Below are 19,750 nucleotides of genomic sequence, written 5' to 3'. Positions count from 1 at the left end.
CATGAGAAATATACTTTTCACTATCTACCCGAGGGATGTCAAAGTGTGTGAACCAGTGTCACTGCATGTCACAGACCAGCAAGAAATGTTCCTAGAAGCTAAATTTTCAGATCAGCCTTCAAGTTGCAATCCTTATGACACTAAAGTCAAAAGTTAATTTTAAACCTTTCTAGGGACATTAACAACCTCATATTCTAAAGACATATGTAATTCAATCCTTCTCATAAAGCCATAATGCTCAATGAAATCAAGATAAGATTTATAAGGTGTAAGAAACTAGTTTATGATTTTTCAACTGTTGATTTATTCAAATGTCCTTGGCACATTTTCTGTAGTCCTATTGAAATGGTAATCCAGCCAACTGATGTAATTGAAACATTTCACGTTGCACAATAGTTTTAATGACACTGAGACATGAATATTTTAAAGCCAATTACAGTTACTATTTTGAACAGACTTAAAGTTAGTAACAAAAATAATAAAAGCAGTCACAGTAGCATTAACATGTATTAAGCTCTGTGCCACACAATGAACTAAAGACTCCATATACTATACACTGGTCTGCTCCTCCTGACAGCCCCAAGAAGCAGCCACCAGTATCACCCCCATGTCACAGATAGAGAAACAAGAGCTTAGAGAGATTAAGATTCATTTGCTTACAGCCACACACGGCTATAAGGAGCAGAGCAGGGATTAGAACTCAGTATAGATTATCAATAATTCTAGTGCTCTAGGGCTCTACTTAATATTACCTAATATTTACAGCACTTTAAAATACAGAAAAATATCCAATGCTACATACATTGTCTTTGAGATTACCATCCAACAAAGTGTTAATACACTTTGCTTTTTCTCAGTATACTTTCCAATAAACTTTAAATTTTCTATTATAATTTATCTGATACTTGAAAAGTTATTATCAGTACAGAAATTCTGAGTGGGCAAAGGAGCTGTTTTCATTTGGCTCATTATGAGAAAGAAGATGCTGGCCTGACTGTGCACTAATGAGGATGGGGTTGTATAAGTCCCTTAGAATGGTTGAACTCATTCACAAGGTACCAGATGGCACACTTGTTTCTTCAAAACCAAACAGCAAAATTCCCAAACAAATAAGGAAAATGATAATTTGAAGTTGCCTTAGGGTACACAGTCAAGTTATGAGGCAATATAAATCTGGACTTCATTATCTTAAAAAAAAACCAAATATTTAAAATATTTATAAACACAACTAATATGATTATGTTGAAAACAACTACATACATATTTATTTAAATGAGAATTGCCAATACTACAGCTGCTACAGATAAAAGTATTGGCAGAGACCTCATTTCTACTAGAGGTTGTTCCAGGTAGGAAGAGCATGAAAAAGGTTCTCAATATATAACTTTAATAATTAAAATCTTTAAAAACACAACTTATAAATATATTATTTACTTGGACCATATTGAAAATTAATTGAAGTAGTATAATTTGGGATCACTAGGTAGTACAAATTAGAAATTATACTTTACCAATAAGATGATTAATATGATAAGTGTTACAATATATATCTAACTTTAAGTTTATAAATTAGATGTACTTAAGTAGTAGATTTTACTTGCCACATATTCTGGTTAGAATCTAACAAATTTTATATTTTATGTATATGTATATATATGTAAGTACATATGTATATTATACATACATAGGCATATGTGTGTATGCAAATATGTAAGTCATACATTCTGTGGAAGGTAGATTGGCAATGAAGATAGTTTCACAGTGCTTCCTTTTCCACATGAATCTGCATAAAAACAAGCTCTAATGATCTAGAGAAACCAGCACTGCTACCTCTGCATATTTGGGCAGCAGCTGTAGTGTGGCACTGAGAATCTAGGCTGATGCTGACAGTTCCCTGAGAGTAGTTATTCACTAGGATCTACTCAAGCAACCCACGCTCACATATGTGAAGACAGTATCCTATGACTTCTGCAGGCAATCATGTAGTAATGTTTTCAGAATTCAAGGCCCTAGCTACTGGTCTGCAAACTAAAACTGCAGAATTTCTAGTACTATTTTTAAAGGGATGAATTCATTTCTGCCTAACTCACTTCCTATTCAAAACTGTAAACTATCACTCTCTCTCTAAATGAATACAACCAAAACAAATGAGGAAGGGTGTCAAGCTCTAAGATATGACTCACTGAGGGGTGAGTTTCTGAGTATGGTTTGTCTTTGTTCTTTTTCTTATAACTTTGAGAGTGAGCCTTGAGCTGCCTGCACAGAGATGAGAAGGAGAAAAGGAAAACCCCAAGAGAAGCTGCTGGGAATTAAGGCCCCTATGCTTTCAGGAACGGGAAGGGAAACCTTGTAACCTTTTCTCATTCTATTCTTAGTTTGTGCTGAGAGCTAGTGTATCTGTGTGTATATGTATGTACACATGTGTGTATGTATGTATGGAGAAAGTTGGTGGCTGTGCTATCATGACAGTGACAAAGGCATGTAAGAGTGTAAGTAGTTATTACAACTATATTTCAAAAGGCCAAGGTACATATACTCAAAATGGATAGAAATGCCCAAGTTTCAAACATTCAACCAAAAACTGAAAAAGTCAATAAACTCCATGATAGTGAGGCTGTAAACAAATTTGAACAAATGATTTCTCCAAGTCCTCACATGTACTAGAAACAAAGCAAAAAACCAATTTAAAGCATTAAGAGGCTCATAGAATGTAAAAATGAATAAATTCAAAGAAATCAAGTTCAAGTACATGATAATCATAGAGAGAAGAAACAAGGTCTTGAGAAAAGTTACATAAAAACAAGTTATTTCATATGTAGAAACCATGATTGCAATAAATACAGACTGTTTTCTTTTCTTCTTCTTCTTTTGGTTTCTCTGTGTAGCCCTGGCTGTTTTGTAATTTCACTCTGTAGCAGGCTGGCCTCAGACTGAACCACCTGCCTCTGCCTACCAAGTGCTGGAATTAAAGACATACATCACCACACCCAGCCAGCCTTCTTATTAGAACCCATAGAGGGCAGAAGGGAAACTGAATCCACCACTAATAAAATTAAGCAGTCCTCTGTATTCAGGCCATTTGGTAGAGCTTTTCTAAACTGTCTCTGGAGAAGCACAAGTTGAGGTTTCACTGAGGCCATTTAAGTGCCTCCTAGCACACTTCAGAGTGTGAAGCCCTATATTCTCTAAACCTTTATCAGTAATACTCAGTACAGTTAGTACACAAAGTGAAATGCTTGCGGGCAGAAATTGGGTCTCCCTTATTATGGGTTCCCAAGCATCTGCATTTGATTGATAAGAGGCAGAAGTTCAAGCTGCATGAATGAGTGACTATCCTAAGATGGTCTGAGTATAAAATAAAAGCACAGAGAAAGGGAAAGAAGAGCTAAGTCAATAAGAGGACTTGACTACATAAAAAGGAAGGTAAGCAATTTAAAATATTACATTGATACATTTAATAGAATTACTTTAAGATATAACAGCACAATCTATGAATGTTCAATAGATTATTAGTATTTGAGTTGAAGGTTTTCATAATGATGACTTTAATATGTCACCCGAGTGAAACCTCCATAACCTAATATTAGCTCTCCATTTTTAGAATCCCCAGAGCCAGGCTGTAACAAGGAGTATGTGAAGGACCATGTCACTTACTTCACTTAATGTGATAAGGGTGAACTCTAGAATCCTATTGTCTAAAATGACTAGGTTCCTTGGCATGAATTATTTTTTGCATCACTAAATAATGAATAAAATAATTAAATGTCACATCATATGTTAAGTAAGATCTTTGATAATGTAATTTTCTTTCATCAAAGTTTGCCTTTCTGTTGTAGTAAACAACCATGACCAACAGGAACCTGGGGAGAAAAGAGCTTATTCCAGCTTCTAGTGGAGGGAAGTCAAGACAGGAATTCATAGGCAGGAAAGAAGCAGAGGCCATGGAGGAGTGCTGTTTACTGGACTGATTTCTTATACAACTCGAGGACAACCTGCACAGGGATGCCATCACCCACAATAGGATAGGGCCTCCCATCTAATTAGCAATTAAGAAAATGCCCCAGAGTCACTTCTAAAGGCCTGCATGAGGGAAGCAATTCCTCAACCAAGATTCAATCTTCCTAGGAATGTCACGAAAGCAGTCAACATACACATACATGCCAAATTTGCTATTGCCCAGCTATTATATTAATTTAAATATCCAAAAATAAGAGCAATCTAGAAAGACACAACCTGGGTTTCAGTCTGTCCCTGGAGCTGTCACAGCACCTGGAGCTGATCCTGTGAAACAGTGTGCCTTACCCCAATACCTTCGGGAGAGAGCTGGTCCCCCAGGAGTGCTGACACACCTGTGAGCACAGGTAAGACCACCACTTCTGCTCCAAGGGACCCACCTGGAACCCTCAGGACATAGGACAGTCTGGGGCAGGATCCTTCCTGTATTCGTCTGCGCCCCAGAGCTAACTCTGTACTACAGCTCTCCATACCAAAATTCCTCCCAGAAAGAACTGGTCTCACAGAAGTACTGACACAGGCTTGTAGGAGGGATAAGTCATAGTCAGAAATTGAACGACCAGCTAACACGAGAGGCAAGGACAAGAACATAAGCAACAGAAACCAAGGCTACTTGATAAGCATCACCAACAGAATACAAGAGATAGAAATGAAGATCTCAGGAGCAGAAGATACCATAGAAAACATTGACACAGCAGTCAAAGAAAATGCAAAATGCTCCCAACAAAAACATCCAGGAAATCCAGGACACAATGAGAAGACCAAACCTAAGGATAATAGATATAGAAGAGAGTGAAGATTTCCAACTTAAAGGGCCAGTAAATATCTTCAAAAAATTATAGAAGAAAACATCATCAACCTAAGTGTCTTAGTCAGGGTTTCTATTCCTGCACAAACATCATGACCAAGAAGCAAGTTGGGGAGGAAAGGGTTTATTCGGCTTACACTTCTATGATGCTGTTCATCACCAAAGGAAGTCAGGACTGGAACTCAAACAGGTCAGGGAGCAGGAGCTGATGCAGAGGCCATTGAGGGATGGTCTTTACTGGCTTGCCTTTCCTGGCTTGCTCAGCCTGCTCTCTTATAGAACCAAGACTACCAGCCCAGAGATGGTCCCACCCACAAGGGGCCTTTCTCCCTTGGTCACTAATTGAGAAAATGCCTTACAGTTGGATCTCATGGAGGCATTTCCTCAACTGAAGCTCCTTTCTCTGTGATAACTCCAGCTGTGTCAAGTTGACACAAAACTAGCCAGTACACTAAAGAAAGAGATGCCCATGAACATACAAGAAGCCTATAGAACTCCAAATACTTTGGACCAGAAAAGAAATTCCTCCCATCACATAATAATCAAAACACCAAATGCATTAAACAAAGGTAGAATATTAAAAGCAGTAAGGGAAAAAGGTCAAGTAACATATAAAGGCAGACCTATCAGAATTACACCACACTTCTCAACAAAGACTATGGAAGCTAGAAGATCCTGGGCAGAAGTTATACAGATCCTAAGAGAACAAACAATGGCAAAATCCTAATTACCCAGCAAAACTCTCAATTACCATAGATGGAGAAACCAAGATATTCCATGAGAAAACCGAATTTACAAAGTATCTTTCCACAAATCAAGACCTACAAAGGATAACAGATGGAAAACAACCAACACAAGGAGGGAAACTACACACTAGAAAAAGCAAGAAAGTAATCTTTTTTCAACAAACCCAAAAGAAGATAGCCACAAAAACAAACAAACGAATAAACAAAACGTAAAAAATAATAGGAAGCAACAATCACTATTCCTTAATATCTCTTAACATCAATGGACTCAATTCTTCAATAAAAAGACATAGAGTAACAGACTGGATACATAACAGGACCAAACATTTTGCAGCATACAGAAAACACACCTCAGAGTCAAAGAAAGACAGTACCTCAGAGTAAAGGACTGGAAAACAATTTTCCAAGCAAATGGTCCCAAGAAACAAGCTGGAGTAGCCATTCTTATATTGAATAAAATCAACTTTCAACAAAAAGTTATCAAAAAAAAAAATAAGGGCGGACACTTTATACTCATGAAAGGAAAAAGCTACCAAGATGAATTCTCATTTTGGAACATTCATGCTCCAAATGCAAGGGCATGCACATTCATATAAGAAACTTTCCTAAAGCACAAAGTACACATTGTACCTCACATAATAATAGTGTGAGATTTCAATACCCCGTTCTTATCAATGGAAATATCATGGAAACACAAACTAAACAAAGACACATTGAAACTAACAGAAGTTATGGATCAAAAAGATTTAACAGATATGTATAGAAGACTTCATCCTAAAATAAAAGAATATAACTTCTTCTCAGCACCTCATGGTACCTTCTCCAAAACTGACCACAAAACAACCCTCAATTGATACAAGAAGGTTGAAATAATCCCATGCATCCTATCAGATCACCACAGACTAAGGCTGGTCTTCAATAGCAACAAAAACAACAGAAAGCCCACATTCACATGGAAGCTGAACAACGCTCTACTCAGTGATAGGTCAAGGAAGAAATAAAGAAATGATAGGCTTTTTAGAATTTAATGAAAATGCAGGCATAGCATACCCAAACTTATGGGAAGTACTAAGAGGAAAACTCATAGCTCTGAGTGCCTCCATAAAACAACTGGAAATTGCATACACTACCAGTTTAATAGCACACCTGAAAGCTCTAGAACAAAAAGAAGCAAATAAACCCAAGAGGAGTAGATGGCAGGAAATAATCAAACTTAGGGCTGAAATCAACCAAGTAGAACAAAGAACAAAAAAACTTTACAAAGAATCAACCAAACCAGGAGCTGGTTCTTTGAGAAAATCTACAAGCTAGATAAACCCTTAGCTAGACTAACCAGAGGGCACGGAGACAGTACACAAATTAACAAAATCAGAAATGAAAAGGGAGATATAACAACAGAAACTGAGGAAATTAAAACAAAATTATCAGATCCTACTACTAAAGCCTATACTCAACAAAACTAAAAAATCTGGATGAGAGGGACAATTTTCTAGGCAGATACCAATTACCAAAGTTAAATCAGGATCAGATAAGCCATCCAAACAGTCCCATAACCGATAAAGAAATAGAAACAGTCATTAAAAGTCTCCCTCGCCCCCCCCCCCAAAAAGCCCAGAACCAGATGAGTTTAGTGCAGAATTCTATCAGACCTTCAAAGAAGACCTAATACCAATACTCTTCAAACTATTCCACAAAATTGAAAAAGAAGGAACACTATCCAATGTATTCATTATATAAAGCCACAGTTAAGAGGTATATTCTTGAGAGCACAGGTGTCCGCCCAGCCTGAGAGGCTTCTGCCTCAGGTTCCGCGAGAGCCAGCTTGGTTCCGGGACTCAGTGGAGGGCAGTCTGCACAGGTGACAGTGTGGAATACAGAGGCCAGCAGTTTCTGGGACAGGCGAGAGCCACAGAGCCTCTGAGGCGGCGCCATTTTCTGCTCCAGACAACCGGCCACCTTCCTGGTCAGAGCACAGGTGTCTGCCCGGCCTGAGAGGCTTCTGCCTCAGGTTCCCCGGGAGCCACCTTGGTTCCGGGACTCCACAGAAAGTAGTCTACACAGGTGAGAGTGTGGACTACTGAAACAACGTCTTCTGTGACAGGCCAAAGCAACACAGCTTCTGGGAAAGATCCTGTTTTGGGCCTTCATCTTTGGCCAGGAGGAGGTCCAAACACCAGATAACTGTGCACCTTCCCTTAAAGAGGAGACCTTGCCTGCAGAGACTGCTCTGACTACTGAAACTCAGAGAAGAGAGCTAGTCTCCCAGGTCTGCTGATAGAGGGTAACAAAATCACCAGAGGAACAATCTCTAAACAGAGACAACTACAACAACTAACTCCAGAGATTACCATATGGTGAAAGGTAAACGTAAGAATCTTACTAACAGAAACCAGGACTACTCACCATCATCAGAACCCAGCACTCCCACTTCGCCCAGTCCAAGGCACCCCAACACACCTGAAAAGCTAGACCTGGATCTAAAAGCATATCTCATGATGATGGTAGAGGACATTAAGAAGGACTTAAATAACTCACTTAAAGAAATACAGGAGAACACTGCTAAACAAGTAGAAGACATGAAAGAGGAAACACAAAAATCCCTTAAAGAATGGCAGGAAAACACAACCAAACAGGCGATGGAATTGAATAAAACCATTCAAGACCTAAAAAGGGAAGTAGACACAATAAAGAAAACCCAAAGGGAGGCAATGCTGGAGATAGAAACCCTAGGAAAGAAATCTGGAACCATAGATTTGAGCATCAGCAACAGAATACAAGAGATGGAAGAGAGAATCTCAGGTGCAGAAGATTCCATAGAGAACATCGGCACAACAATCAAAGAAAATGGAAAATGCAAAAAGATCCTAACTCAAAACATCCAGGAAATCCAGGACACAATGGGAAGACCAAACCTACGGAAATAGGAGTGCATGAGAATGAAGATTTTCAACTCAAAGGACGAGCAAACATCTTCAACAAAATTATTGAAGAAAACTTCCCAAATCTAAAGAAAGAGATGCCCATGAACATAGAAGAAGCCTACAGAACTCCAAATAGACTGGACCAGAAAAGAAATTCCTCCCTACACATAATAATCAGAACAACAAATGTACTAAATAAAGATAGAATACTAAAAGCAGTAAGGGAAAAAGGTCAAGTAACATATAAAGGCAAGCCTATCAGAATTACACCAGATTTTTCACCAGAGACTATGAAAGCCAGAAGAGCCTGGACAGATGTTATACAGACACTAAGAGAACACAAATTCCAGCCCAGGCTACTATACCCAGCCAAACTATCAATTACCATAGATGGAGAAACCAAAGTGTTCCACGACAAAACCAAATTCACCCATTATCTCTCCACGAATCCAGCCCTTCAAAGGATAATAACAGAAAAAAACCAATACAAGGACAGGACCCACGCCCTAGAAAAAACAAGAAGGTAATCCCTCAAGAAACCTAAAAGAAGACAGCCACAAGAACAGAATGCCAACTTTAACAACAAAAATAACAGGAAGCAACAATTACTTTTCCTTAATATCTCTTAATATCAATGGACTCAACTTCCCAATAAAAAGACATAGACTAACAAACTGGCTACACAAACAAGACCCAACATTTTGCTGCTTACAGGAAACTCATCTCAGAGAAAAAGATAGACACTACCTCAGAATGAAAGGCTGGAAAAAAAATTTCCAAGCAAATAGTATGAAGAAACAAGCTGGAGTAGCCATTCTAATATCTAACAAAATCGACTTCCAATCTAAAATAATCAAAAAAGACAAGGAGGGGCACTTCATACTCATCAAAGGTAAAATCCTCCAAGAGGAACTCTCAATTCTGAATATCTATGCTCCAGATACAAGGGCAGCCACATTCATTAAAGAAACTTTAGTAAAGCTCAAAGCACACATTGCACCTCACACAATAATAGTGGGAGACTTCAACACACCACTTTCACCAATGGACAGATCATGGAAACAGAAACTAAACAGGGACACAGTGAAACTAACAGAAGTTATGAAACAAATGGATCTGACAGATATCTAGAAAACATTTTATCCTAAAACAAAAGGATATACCTTCTTCTCAGCACCCCATGGTACCTTCTCCAAAATTGACCACATAATTGGTCACAAAACAAGCCTCAACATATACAAAAATATTGAAATTGTCCCATGCATCCTATCAGATCACCATGGACTAAGGCTGATCTTCAATAACAAAATAAATAATAGAAAGCCAACATTCACGTGGAAAGTGAACAACACTCTTCTCAATGATACCTTGGTCAAGGAAGGAATAAAGAAAGAAATTAAGGACTTTTTGGAGTTTAATGAAAATGAAGCCACAACACACTCAAACTTATGGGACACAATGAAAGCATTCCTAAGAGGAAAACTCATAGCTCTGAGTGCCTCCAAAAAGAAACTAGAGAGAGCACACATTAACAGCTTGACAACACACCTAAAAGCTCTAGAAAAAAAGGAAGAAAATTCACCCAAGAGGAATAGAAGGCAGGAAATAATCAAACTCAGGGGTGAAATCAACCAAGTGGAAACAAGAAGAACTATTCAAAGAATCAACCAATCAAGGAGCTGGTTCTTTGAGAAAATCAAAAAGGTAGATAAACCCTTAGCCAGACTCACTAGAGGGCACAGGGAAAGCATCCTAATTAACAAAATCAGAAATGAAAAGGTAGACACAACAACAGATCCTGAAGAAATCCAAAACACCATCAGATCCTTCTACAAAAGGCTATACTAGTATCAACATAACTGGAAAACCTGGATGAAATGGACAAGTTTCTAGACAGATACCAGGTACCAAAGCTAAATCAAGATCAGGTTAATGATCTAAACAGTCCTATATCCCCTAAAGAAATAGAAGCAGTCATTAATAGTCTCCCAACCAAAAAAAAGCCAGGACCAGATGGGTTTAGTGCAGAGTCCTATCAGACCTTCAAAGAAGACCTAATTCCAGTTCTTCACAAACTATTCCACAAAATAGAAACGGAAGGTACTCTACCCAACTCATTCTATGAAGCCACAATTACTCTGATACCTAAACCACAAAAAGACCCAACAAAGATAGAGAACTTCAGACCAATTTCCCTTATGTATATCGATGCAAAAATCCTCAATAAAGTTCTTGCTAACCGAATCCAAGAACACATCAAAACAATCATCCATCCTGACCAAGTAGGTTTCATCCCAGGGATGCAGGGATGGTTCAATATACGGAAATCCATCAACGTAATGCAGTATATAAACAAACTCAAAGACAAAAACCACATGATCATCTTGTTAGATGCTGAGAAAGCATTTGACAAAATCCAACACCCATTCATGATAAAAGTCTTGGAAAGATCAGGAATTCAAGGCCCATACCTAAACATGATAAAAGCAATCTACAGCAAACCAGTAGCCAACATCAAAGTAAATGGTGAGAAGCTGAAAGCAATCCCACTAAAATCAGGGACAAGGCTGACCACTCTCGCCCTACCTATTCAACATTGTACTTGAAGTCCTAGCCAGAGCAATTAGACAACAAAAGGAGATCAAGGGGATACAAAATGGAAAGGAAGAAGTCAAAATATCACTTTTTGCAGATGATATGATAGTATATATAAGTGACCCTAAAAATTCCACCAGAGAACTCCTAAGCCTGATAAACAGCTTCAATGAAGTAGCTGAATATGAAATTAACTCAAACAAGTCAATGGCCTTTCTGTACACAAAGGATAAACAGGCTGAGAAAGAAATTAGGGAAACAACACCCTTCTCAATAGTCACAAAAAATATAAAATACCTAGGCGTGACTCTAACTAAGGAAGTGAAAGATCTGTATGATAAGAACTTCAAGTCTCTGAAGAAAGAAATTAAAGAAGATCTCAGAAGATGGAAAGATCTCCCATGTTCATGGATTGGCAGGATCAACATTGTAAAAATGGCTATCTTGCCAAAAGCAATCTACAGATTCAATGCAATCCCCATCAAAATTCTAACTCAATTCTTCAACGAATTAGAAAGGGCAATCGGCAGAATCATCTGGAATAACAAAATACCTAGGATAGCAAAAACTCTTCTCAAGGATAAAAGAACCTCTGATGGAATCACCATGCCGGACCTAAAGCTGTACTACAGAGCAATTGTGATAAAAACTGCATGGTATTGGTATAGTGACAGACAAGTAGACCAATGGAACAGAATTGAAGAACCAGAGATGAACCTACACAACTATGGTCACTTGATCTTTGACAAGGGAGCTAAAACCATCCAGTGGAAAAAAGACAGCATTTTCAACAAATGGTGCTAGCACAACTGGCGGTTATCATATAGAAAAATACGAATTGATCCATTTCTATCTCCTCGTACTAAGGTCAAATCTAAGTGGATTAAGGAACTCCACATAAAACCAGAGACACTGAAACTTATAGAGGAGAAAGTAGGGAAAAGCCTCGAAGATATGGGTACAGGGGAAAAATTTCTGAATAGAACAGCAATGGCTTGTGCTGTAAGATCGAGAATCAATAAATGGGACCTCATAAAATTGTAAAGCTTCTGCAAAGCAAAAGACACCGTCAATAAGACAAAAAGGCCACCAACAGATTGGGAAAGGATCTTTACCTATCCCAAATCGGATAGGGGACTAATATCCAATATATATAAAGAACTCAAGAAGGTGGACTCCAGAAAATCAAATAACTCCATTAAAAAATGGGGTTCAGAGCTGAGCAAAGAATTCTCACCTGAGGAATACCAAATGGCTGAGAAGCACCTGAAAAAAATGTTCAACATCCGTAATCATCAGGGAAATGCAAATCAAAACAACCCCGAAATTGCACTTCACTCCAGTCAGAATGGCTAAGATCAAAATTTCAGGTGACAGCAGATGCTGGCGAGGATGTGGAGAAAAAGGAACACTCCTCCATTGTTGGTGGGATTGCAAGCTTGTACAACCACTCTGAAAATCAGTCTGGCGGTTCCTCAGAAAATTCGACATAGTACTACTGGAGGATCCCGCAATACCTCTCCTGGGCATATATCCAGAAGATGTCCCAACCGGTAAGAAGGACACATACTCCACTATGTTCATAGCAGTCTTATTTATAATAGCTAGAAGCTGGAAAGAACCCAGATGCCCCTCAACAGAGGAATGGATACAGAAAATGTGGTACATTTACACAATGGAGTACTACTCAGCTATTAAAAGGAATGAATTTATGAAATTCCTAGCCAAATGGATGGACCTGGAGGGCATCATCATGAGTGAGGTAACCCAATCCCAAAGGAACTCGCACAATATGTATTCACTGATAAGTGGATATTAGCCCAGAAACTTAGGATACCCAAGATATAAGATACAATTTGCTAAACGCATGAAATTCAAGAAGAACGAAGACCTAAGTGTGGACACTTTGCCCTTTCTTAGAAATGGGAACAAAATACCCATGGAAGGAGTTACAGAGACAAAATTTGGAGCTGTGACGAAAGGATGGACCATCTAGTGATTGCCATATGCAGGGATCCATCCCATAATCTGCTTCCAAACGCTGACACCATTGCATACACTAGGAAGATTTTGCTGAAAGGACCCAGATAGAGCTGTCTCTTGTAAGACTATGCTGGGGCCTAGCAAACACAGAAGTGGATGCTCACAGTCAGCTATTGGATGGATCACACGGCCCCCAATCGAGGACCTAGGGAAATTACCCAAGGAGCTAAAGGGAACTGCAACCCTATAGGTGGAACAACAATATGAACTAACCAGTATCCCGGAGCTCTTGACTCTAGCTGCATATGTATCAAAAGATGGCCAAGTCGGCCATCTCTGCAAAGAGAGGCCCATTGGACTTGCAAACTTTATATGCCCCAGTACAGGGGAACCCCAGGGCCAAAAAGGGGGAGTGGGTGGGTAGGGGTTTGGGGGGGGTGGGTATGGGGGACCTTTGGGATACCATTGAAAATGTAAATGAGGAAAATATCTAATAAAAAAATAAATTAAAAAAAAAGAGGTATATTCTCCCTTGGAAATGAAACTTGTCATAATTTCCTTTCAGAGAGAACTTCATAAGTGATTTTTTTCTACTTCGATCATGTTTAATGTTCCTAATAGATTTTAAAAACTAATAAAAGAATAAAAGAAAAACAAATAAAAAAAGAAACGCACAACCTGTTTCTTCTTTCATTTTTAACTTTGCTCCTATTGAACTTTCTTTTTAAATTTTCTTAGAAGTGTACCTTCATTATTATTATTATTATTATTATTATTATTATTATTATTATTATTATTAAATACCTTCATTTTGACCACCCATTTTTATTCTTCCAACTTAGAGATAATTAGGAGTGCTTGACCTTAGGACTCAAAAGTAGAACTAGCCAGTCCCATCTTATTCTTCCTTCCCTTCTATCCCTATGAACTTTAACATAATAGCCATGCACATTTTTTTCTAATGTATAAAATAACTGTCTTAAGACTTCTACAGACAAGTGTAAATGGAACAGTTTTCTTTTTGGGATATGGCAAAACACTACATAAACTACTTGGATAATTAAACTGGTAACAGGAGTTGATCATTTCATCAAAATGGACCTTGAAAACAAATGTCTAAAGTCCAGTTTTGAAAGGCAATTTCATTAATATTTAATAAAAATATTTAAAATACTGAGAAAACTAATTAGTATTTTTTAGGGTATTGAAGAAAAGTCACATCTCCAAAAGTCAACAATAGTTTTAAAGTGCTATGATGCTTGTCTTCAGCTTTGAATTTAACATCTTAGTGGCTTCCTGTTAAAGCAGTATACATTAATTATAAGTTATTGTTCTGAAAATGTAATGGTGGGAAGATGATTTCTAGATTACAAAATGACAAAACTATAGGTGTGAAACCGTCCTTGTAGTTGTCATGTTTAGTAGTAATAGAAACACAAGGAAGAAGTGCCCACATAAGCTAGTTGCCAATTAATGACAGGGTGGATAATAAAAGTCCAATTTTCTGCTTTCTAGTTTCATAAACTTCCTCTCATATAACAGTGAAACCATTAATAGAAAACATTTATTCAGGCTTACTCCTTATTAGGCTTAATGCTAGGAATTATTAGCATTGGTTTTTTAGAATTATTCAATAATTATCTTTTCATCACAACTGGCCTCTCAGATAGTTCTACATCCTGTAATAGCACCAGAATGTGAAGCCAGGTTTGTCACAATGAGAAGATATGCTATTTTATATAGTCACATCATTGGACACATTTAATGACAAATTCACCAGTTAAAACTCTGACAGGAACTATTGTACAATTTGAGCAAAGAGGGAAGTCTAGATGCAGATGTTGAATGAATCTTGGCTTCTGAATTGTAGCTTTGTCCTGATACAGCTGTGACTTAGGGAACTTATATCTCTAAGCTTTATTGTCTTAGTTTTTCCATCTGTAATATGAAACAGGGCTTCCCTCACTGAGTTACTATCAGGGTAAAATAAAAGAATGCATTTTACACAGTATAATTCTTGGCAGTGTGACCTAGTGACAGTTACAGGCTTACCCCTCCCCACTTACATTTTTGGTTTTCTAACACATTTCATAAAAGTGCTAAGCTAATTTCTAAGAAATATGATCATGTAAAGCACATACTATACTGTTAACTCTTGGTTATAACCAAGAACTGCTATATTTAGATCACATAAGGGTTAAGTAGATCCCCAGGGAAGGTATCCACAGGATACTTATGCAGGAGAATTTCCTCAGAAGCTTACTCCACTCTAACAAAGACCCATGCCTTCCCATTAGTCTGCTGAAATTGGGTTCCACAATCCACCGCCAACCCACACAAGAAATATCCAATTTTTTCATTATTCTTTTAACCTAGGAAGATACTATGATCCAAAAGAGAACCTTTTTGTTGAGCTCTTATAACCTTGTTGAAGACATATTTAGGCAAAAGGACACGGATATATGACTTAGGAGTATACTTGTAAAACAGATTATGGCAAATCTATTTCTATATATTCGGAAAATATCAGCATCAACAGCAGCTCTCATCTGTACACTTTAGCTCAGCCATCAGTGCCCTGAGATATATTTATATATATTCACACACACACACACACATGTGTGTGTATGTATGTATGTGTACATATACATGTACACACACACACACACGCACACACACACGCACAGTACAACCATAGGTTGAGCTTGAAATAAGCAAAAAGAATAATCTTATGAGATGTTGACATATCTACAATGCAAGTTTGGGAAGAGGCTATAGATGTTCTTGTTGGCTCCTCCCCAGCTCCTATTCTCCCATCTTTTCTGCTACCTCTTAGCAGAGCCATTAAAGACACCTGCCTACATAAGAGATTATAGCTAAGTGACCCTAAGGAGGTTCTGGGAAGTAAGATTTACTCTTCCAATCTCATACCAAGTTCCAACCAATGCTAATCAGAACATAAAGAGGCATCAGTTAAGTCGGCAGAAATCCTCAAATCATGTAACAAGTTCTACTAACTCAGCACTACCAACATCCCCAGTGCCTTGAAGTACCTGTTATATCACAGGTACTCAGTAATGGGAATGTCTGAAGAGGAAGGCAATAGCTGCAGGTAATGTTAACAAATAGTCCTCACAATAGTAGAACCATCTGATAGCACTTGCCAACATCCATGGTATAACTACTCAACATGGCTGATTTAAACTGCCAGTGGTTTGAAAGCTCCTTACAGGATCCTAGTATGTATGAGCCACCAGTTCAAGACTCTGAAGTGAGGACTTTTCAGAGAGTTAACTGTCCTGATGGAGTGTGTGAATCTTGTCAAACCAGGAGCCAAAAATCCTTCCTGCCTTCAAGTTGCTTTTGTTGTATAAACAGAAACATAATTACTAAGAAAATAATTCAAAGGGTGTCTTTTAGGCCAAGAATTAACCAGACTGACTTTCAAATCAGACTAGCTTCCAAATGCCTCACTGCTGGCTTCCATCCATTAGGTGTGACAGCAACATATCTACTTATGATGCTAGGTTCTTCTTCAAGTCTTGAATAGGAGACCTAGCTACCCACACACCAGTGTTTGCTGCCAAATCTCTAATTTAAAAAGGGTTGGATTTTTTTTAATAAAGGTATTGTACTTCGATAATCTTTCTTGATTTGATATAAATTTTAGTGAGGTGACTAGATGAACATTACAATAAGCTTCTTATACTATTTTTGAACAATTATAATACTGTGGATGATCTACTTATGGTTCATTACTACTAACAGCAATGATTCCCACACACTACAAACTGCAAGTACATCTATAGCCAAGAAAGAGCCCATTCTATACAACTACTGAAGACAAAGATTGTTCAGAGGCATGGTGAGACTACTAATGTTAAATGTTGATATATTTTCCCCAACATTTTCTTAAACTCAATTCAGTTACAGGCATGTATTTACCATACTCTGTAGGGAAGACAAGTTTTGTCTGGTCTGTCAGCTATTTTTCATTTGCTAAATTTAAAACTCAAATATATTCCAAGGCTCTTACCTGTACATGTGTAGTCAGAGGGTACACCTTTAAGCATAGCATCAAAGATGGATACTTCCACTCTCTGTTTCCTGTGGTGACAACTCAGAAGCAAGGAAGGCTGGGACACAATCAAATGGAGAAACAGGTCTAGTTCTAAGTCACCGGTTCCTCTTCGGCCAGGCTGCCGAACAACAGTGACTCCGAGGGCTTGTCTGGCAGATGACCTTGTGGATGCATGGAGGCTTTCAAGCGATAGAACCCTTACTTTTTTCCCTGAGGAAAAAGAAGTGCTACTGCTTAAGGGATCTTCAGCAGTCACCATGGAAACACACGCCTGGTTAGGCTTAGCTACATCAGAATCAACTTCTGCGAGATTTAAGAAAGTCCTGCCTGTTTTCCCATCTTCTTTCTGTTCTGGTAATTTGAATTTGGGTAAGGCCACCGAGGAATAGGTCATTAGGGAGATCCTACTTGCGGTAATAAATATGTCAAAGGGAATAAAATTAAGATTTTTCACAATTGACGACTGGTGAGAGGGCCGGGCAATGCGGTGCTGACTGGCACCACTGTACTGCTCTATTTGCACAATGCGGATTTTAACACTGTCACTGCCAATGCCACTGTCCTGAGCACCACTGTATCGGGAAGAGGTTTCAGCTGTGCCTCCATCAAATGTATCCACTTTCTTCTGTTCCTGTTTAGAGATCTGTAAGAAAAAAAAAAGGAAATATGTCAAAGTAGTTATGCATCAAGTGTCCCTACATGAATAATGTTATATAAACATGCTGTTTAAAGGAACAAAAAGTGAGTTTAGTATAACTTAAAGCCATAATCACACATTCTAAGTGCATGCCCATTTTCAAGAAAAAAAAAATCTCATGATCTAAAGGAAATTTTTCTTTTTTTTTTTCTTTGTTTTTTTGGTTTTTTTTTTTTTCCTTTTTTCTTGCTCCTTAGCCTGGGTAGCCTGAAACTTATGTTTTCCAGATTGGTCTGAAATTCACAGCAATCCTTATGGGTCAGTCTCCCAACATGCCTGACGCCATGCCAAGAAATTCTTGAGAACAAGTTATCAAATGTACATTTCCTTCATTAAAATATACTTCAGAGTATCAATATTTCTCACCTTATATTAATAAAAAAATCAGTCATGAAAATGTTTTCCCAAATAATTACTTTAGTAGTCTTACAATAATTCCCCAAATTGTGCAATACATGACTCCAGCTACCAACCAGGGTCACCACTGGTAAGCCCTGATTCCACGCGGGTGCAGGTTATACTTTGTTCTTCATCCTTAACCCAATCACAAAGGAACTCACACAATATGTCCTCACTGATAAGTGGATATCAGCCCCAAACCTAGGATACCCAAGATATAAGATACAATTTCCTAAACACATGAAACTCAAGAAGAACGAAAACCAAAGTGTGGACACTTTGCCCCTTCTTAGAATTGGGAACAATCACCCATGGAAGGAGTTACAGAGACAAAGTTTGGACCTGAGACAAAAGGATGGACCATCTATAGACTGCCATATCCGGGGATCCATCCCATAATCAGATTCCAAATGCTGACACCATTGCATACACTAGCAAGATTTTATCCAAAGGACCCAGATGTAGCTGTCTCTTGGGAGACTATGCTGGGGCCTAGCAAACACAGAAGTGGATGCTCACAGTCAGCTATTGGATGGATCACAGGGCCCCCAATGGAGGAGCTAGAGAAAGTACCCAAGGAGCTGAAGGGGTCTGCAACCCTATAAGTGGAACAACAATATGAACTAAAAAGAGAGGCCCATTGGTCGCGCAAACTTTATCTGCCTCAGTACAGGGGAATGACAGGGCCAAGAAGTGGGAGGGTGGGGGAATGGGTGGGGGAGCGTGTGGGGAACTTTTGGGATAGCATTGGAAATGTAAATGAAATAAATACCCAATTAAAAAAACATATAATATTGATCTCTAGCCATAAATTCTTAATATTTTAATGCTGTTAATTGTTAGCATCATCATCACTATAGTGCTGAAGATTGAACTTTTGGTCATTGTGGATGCTAGACAATCATTCTGATCCTAAAATGCATGTCCAGTTCTCACATTTCGCCATTAGAACAAAGCTCAAAAGTTCTGTCTTACTAGTTGCTACAATGAGATTACAGACGGTGGCACAGAACAAATCCTTTCAGGATCAGTTTGAAAATTCTACTTTGCATTGTAAAAACAAACCAGAAAAATTCTCTGACTGTGTGCATTATTATTCTTGTCAATAGGAAATTTAAAAAAAACTAGTTTATATAACTCTGTATAGTTTTTAGAAAGAGGGAAAATACAAGAAGTTCAGATTTTGAGGGCAAAGATTGTCAAATTAAATAAGTGGATGAAATTTTAAAAAGATTTGAATTTTTCTTTTCTACAGCAGGGCTTGGAAGGAGGGTAAAGGTGAGTCATCCAGTTACCACTCCAGTTAGGAAAGACTCTGAGGGGAGATGGTCCACTAACGACTCCCTGTGGAGAAGAAAGGACTTTAGTGCCAGCAGATGGGTAAAGTCCCACTGAGACCTTCTGCTTCTCCTGGGATCTCCTTCCTATTTAGCAGGCACTGGACATTCTTTGAAGTGATACAAAGCTTTTGTTTGAAGTGATACAAACTAATCCATATAATAATAA

General features: G+C 38.2%; 1 protein-coding gene across 1 annotated transcript in view; it reads right to left on the bottom strand.

Annotated features, from left to right (window-relative positions):
* The window catches only part of Vps13b (vacuolar protein sorting 13B), a 560,112-nt gene that overhangs the window by 204,313 nt on the left and 336,049 nt on the right, over window positions 1-19,750 (bottom strand). The window contains exon 34 of the mRNA NM_177151.4: window positions 17,104-17,791. Coding sequence (NP_796125.2) covers window positions 17,104-17,791 — 688 coding nt within the window. The remainder of the gene's footprint in view (window positions 1-17,103; window positions 17,792-19,750) is intronic.

The sequence above is a fragment of the Mus musculus genome, chromosome 15 (assembly GCF_000001635.26).
Source record: "Mus musculus strain C57BL/6J chromosome 15, GRCm38.p6 C57BL/6J".
Taxonomy (NCBI): domain Eukaryota; kingdom Metazoa; phylum Chordata; class Mammalia; order Rodentia; family Muridae; genus Mus; species Mus musculus.
This window is presented reverse-complemented; position numbering and strand designations above follow the sequence as displayed.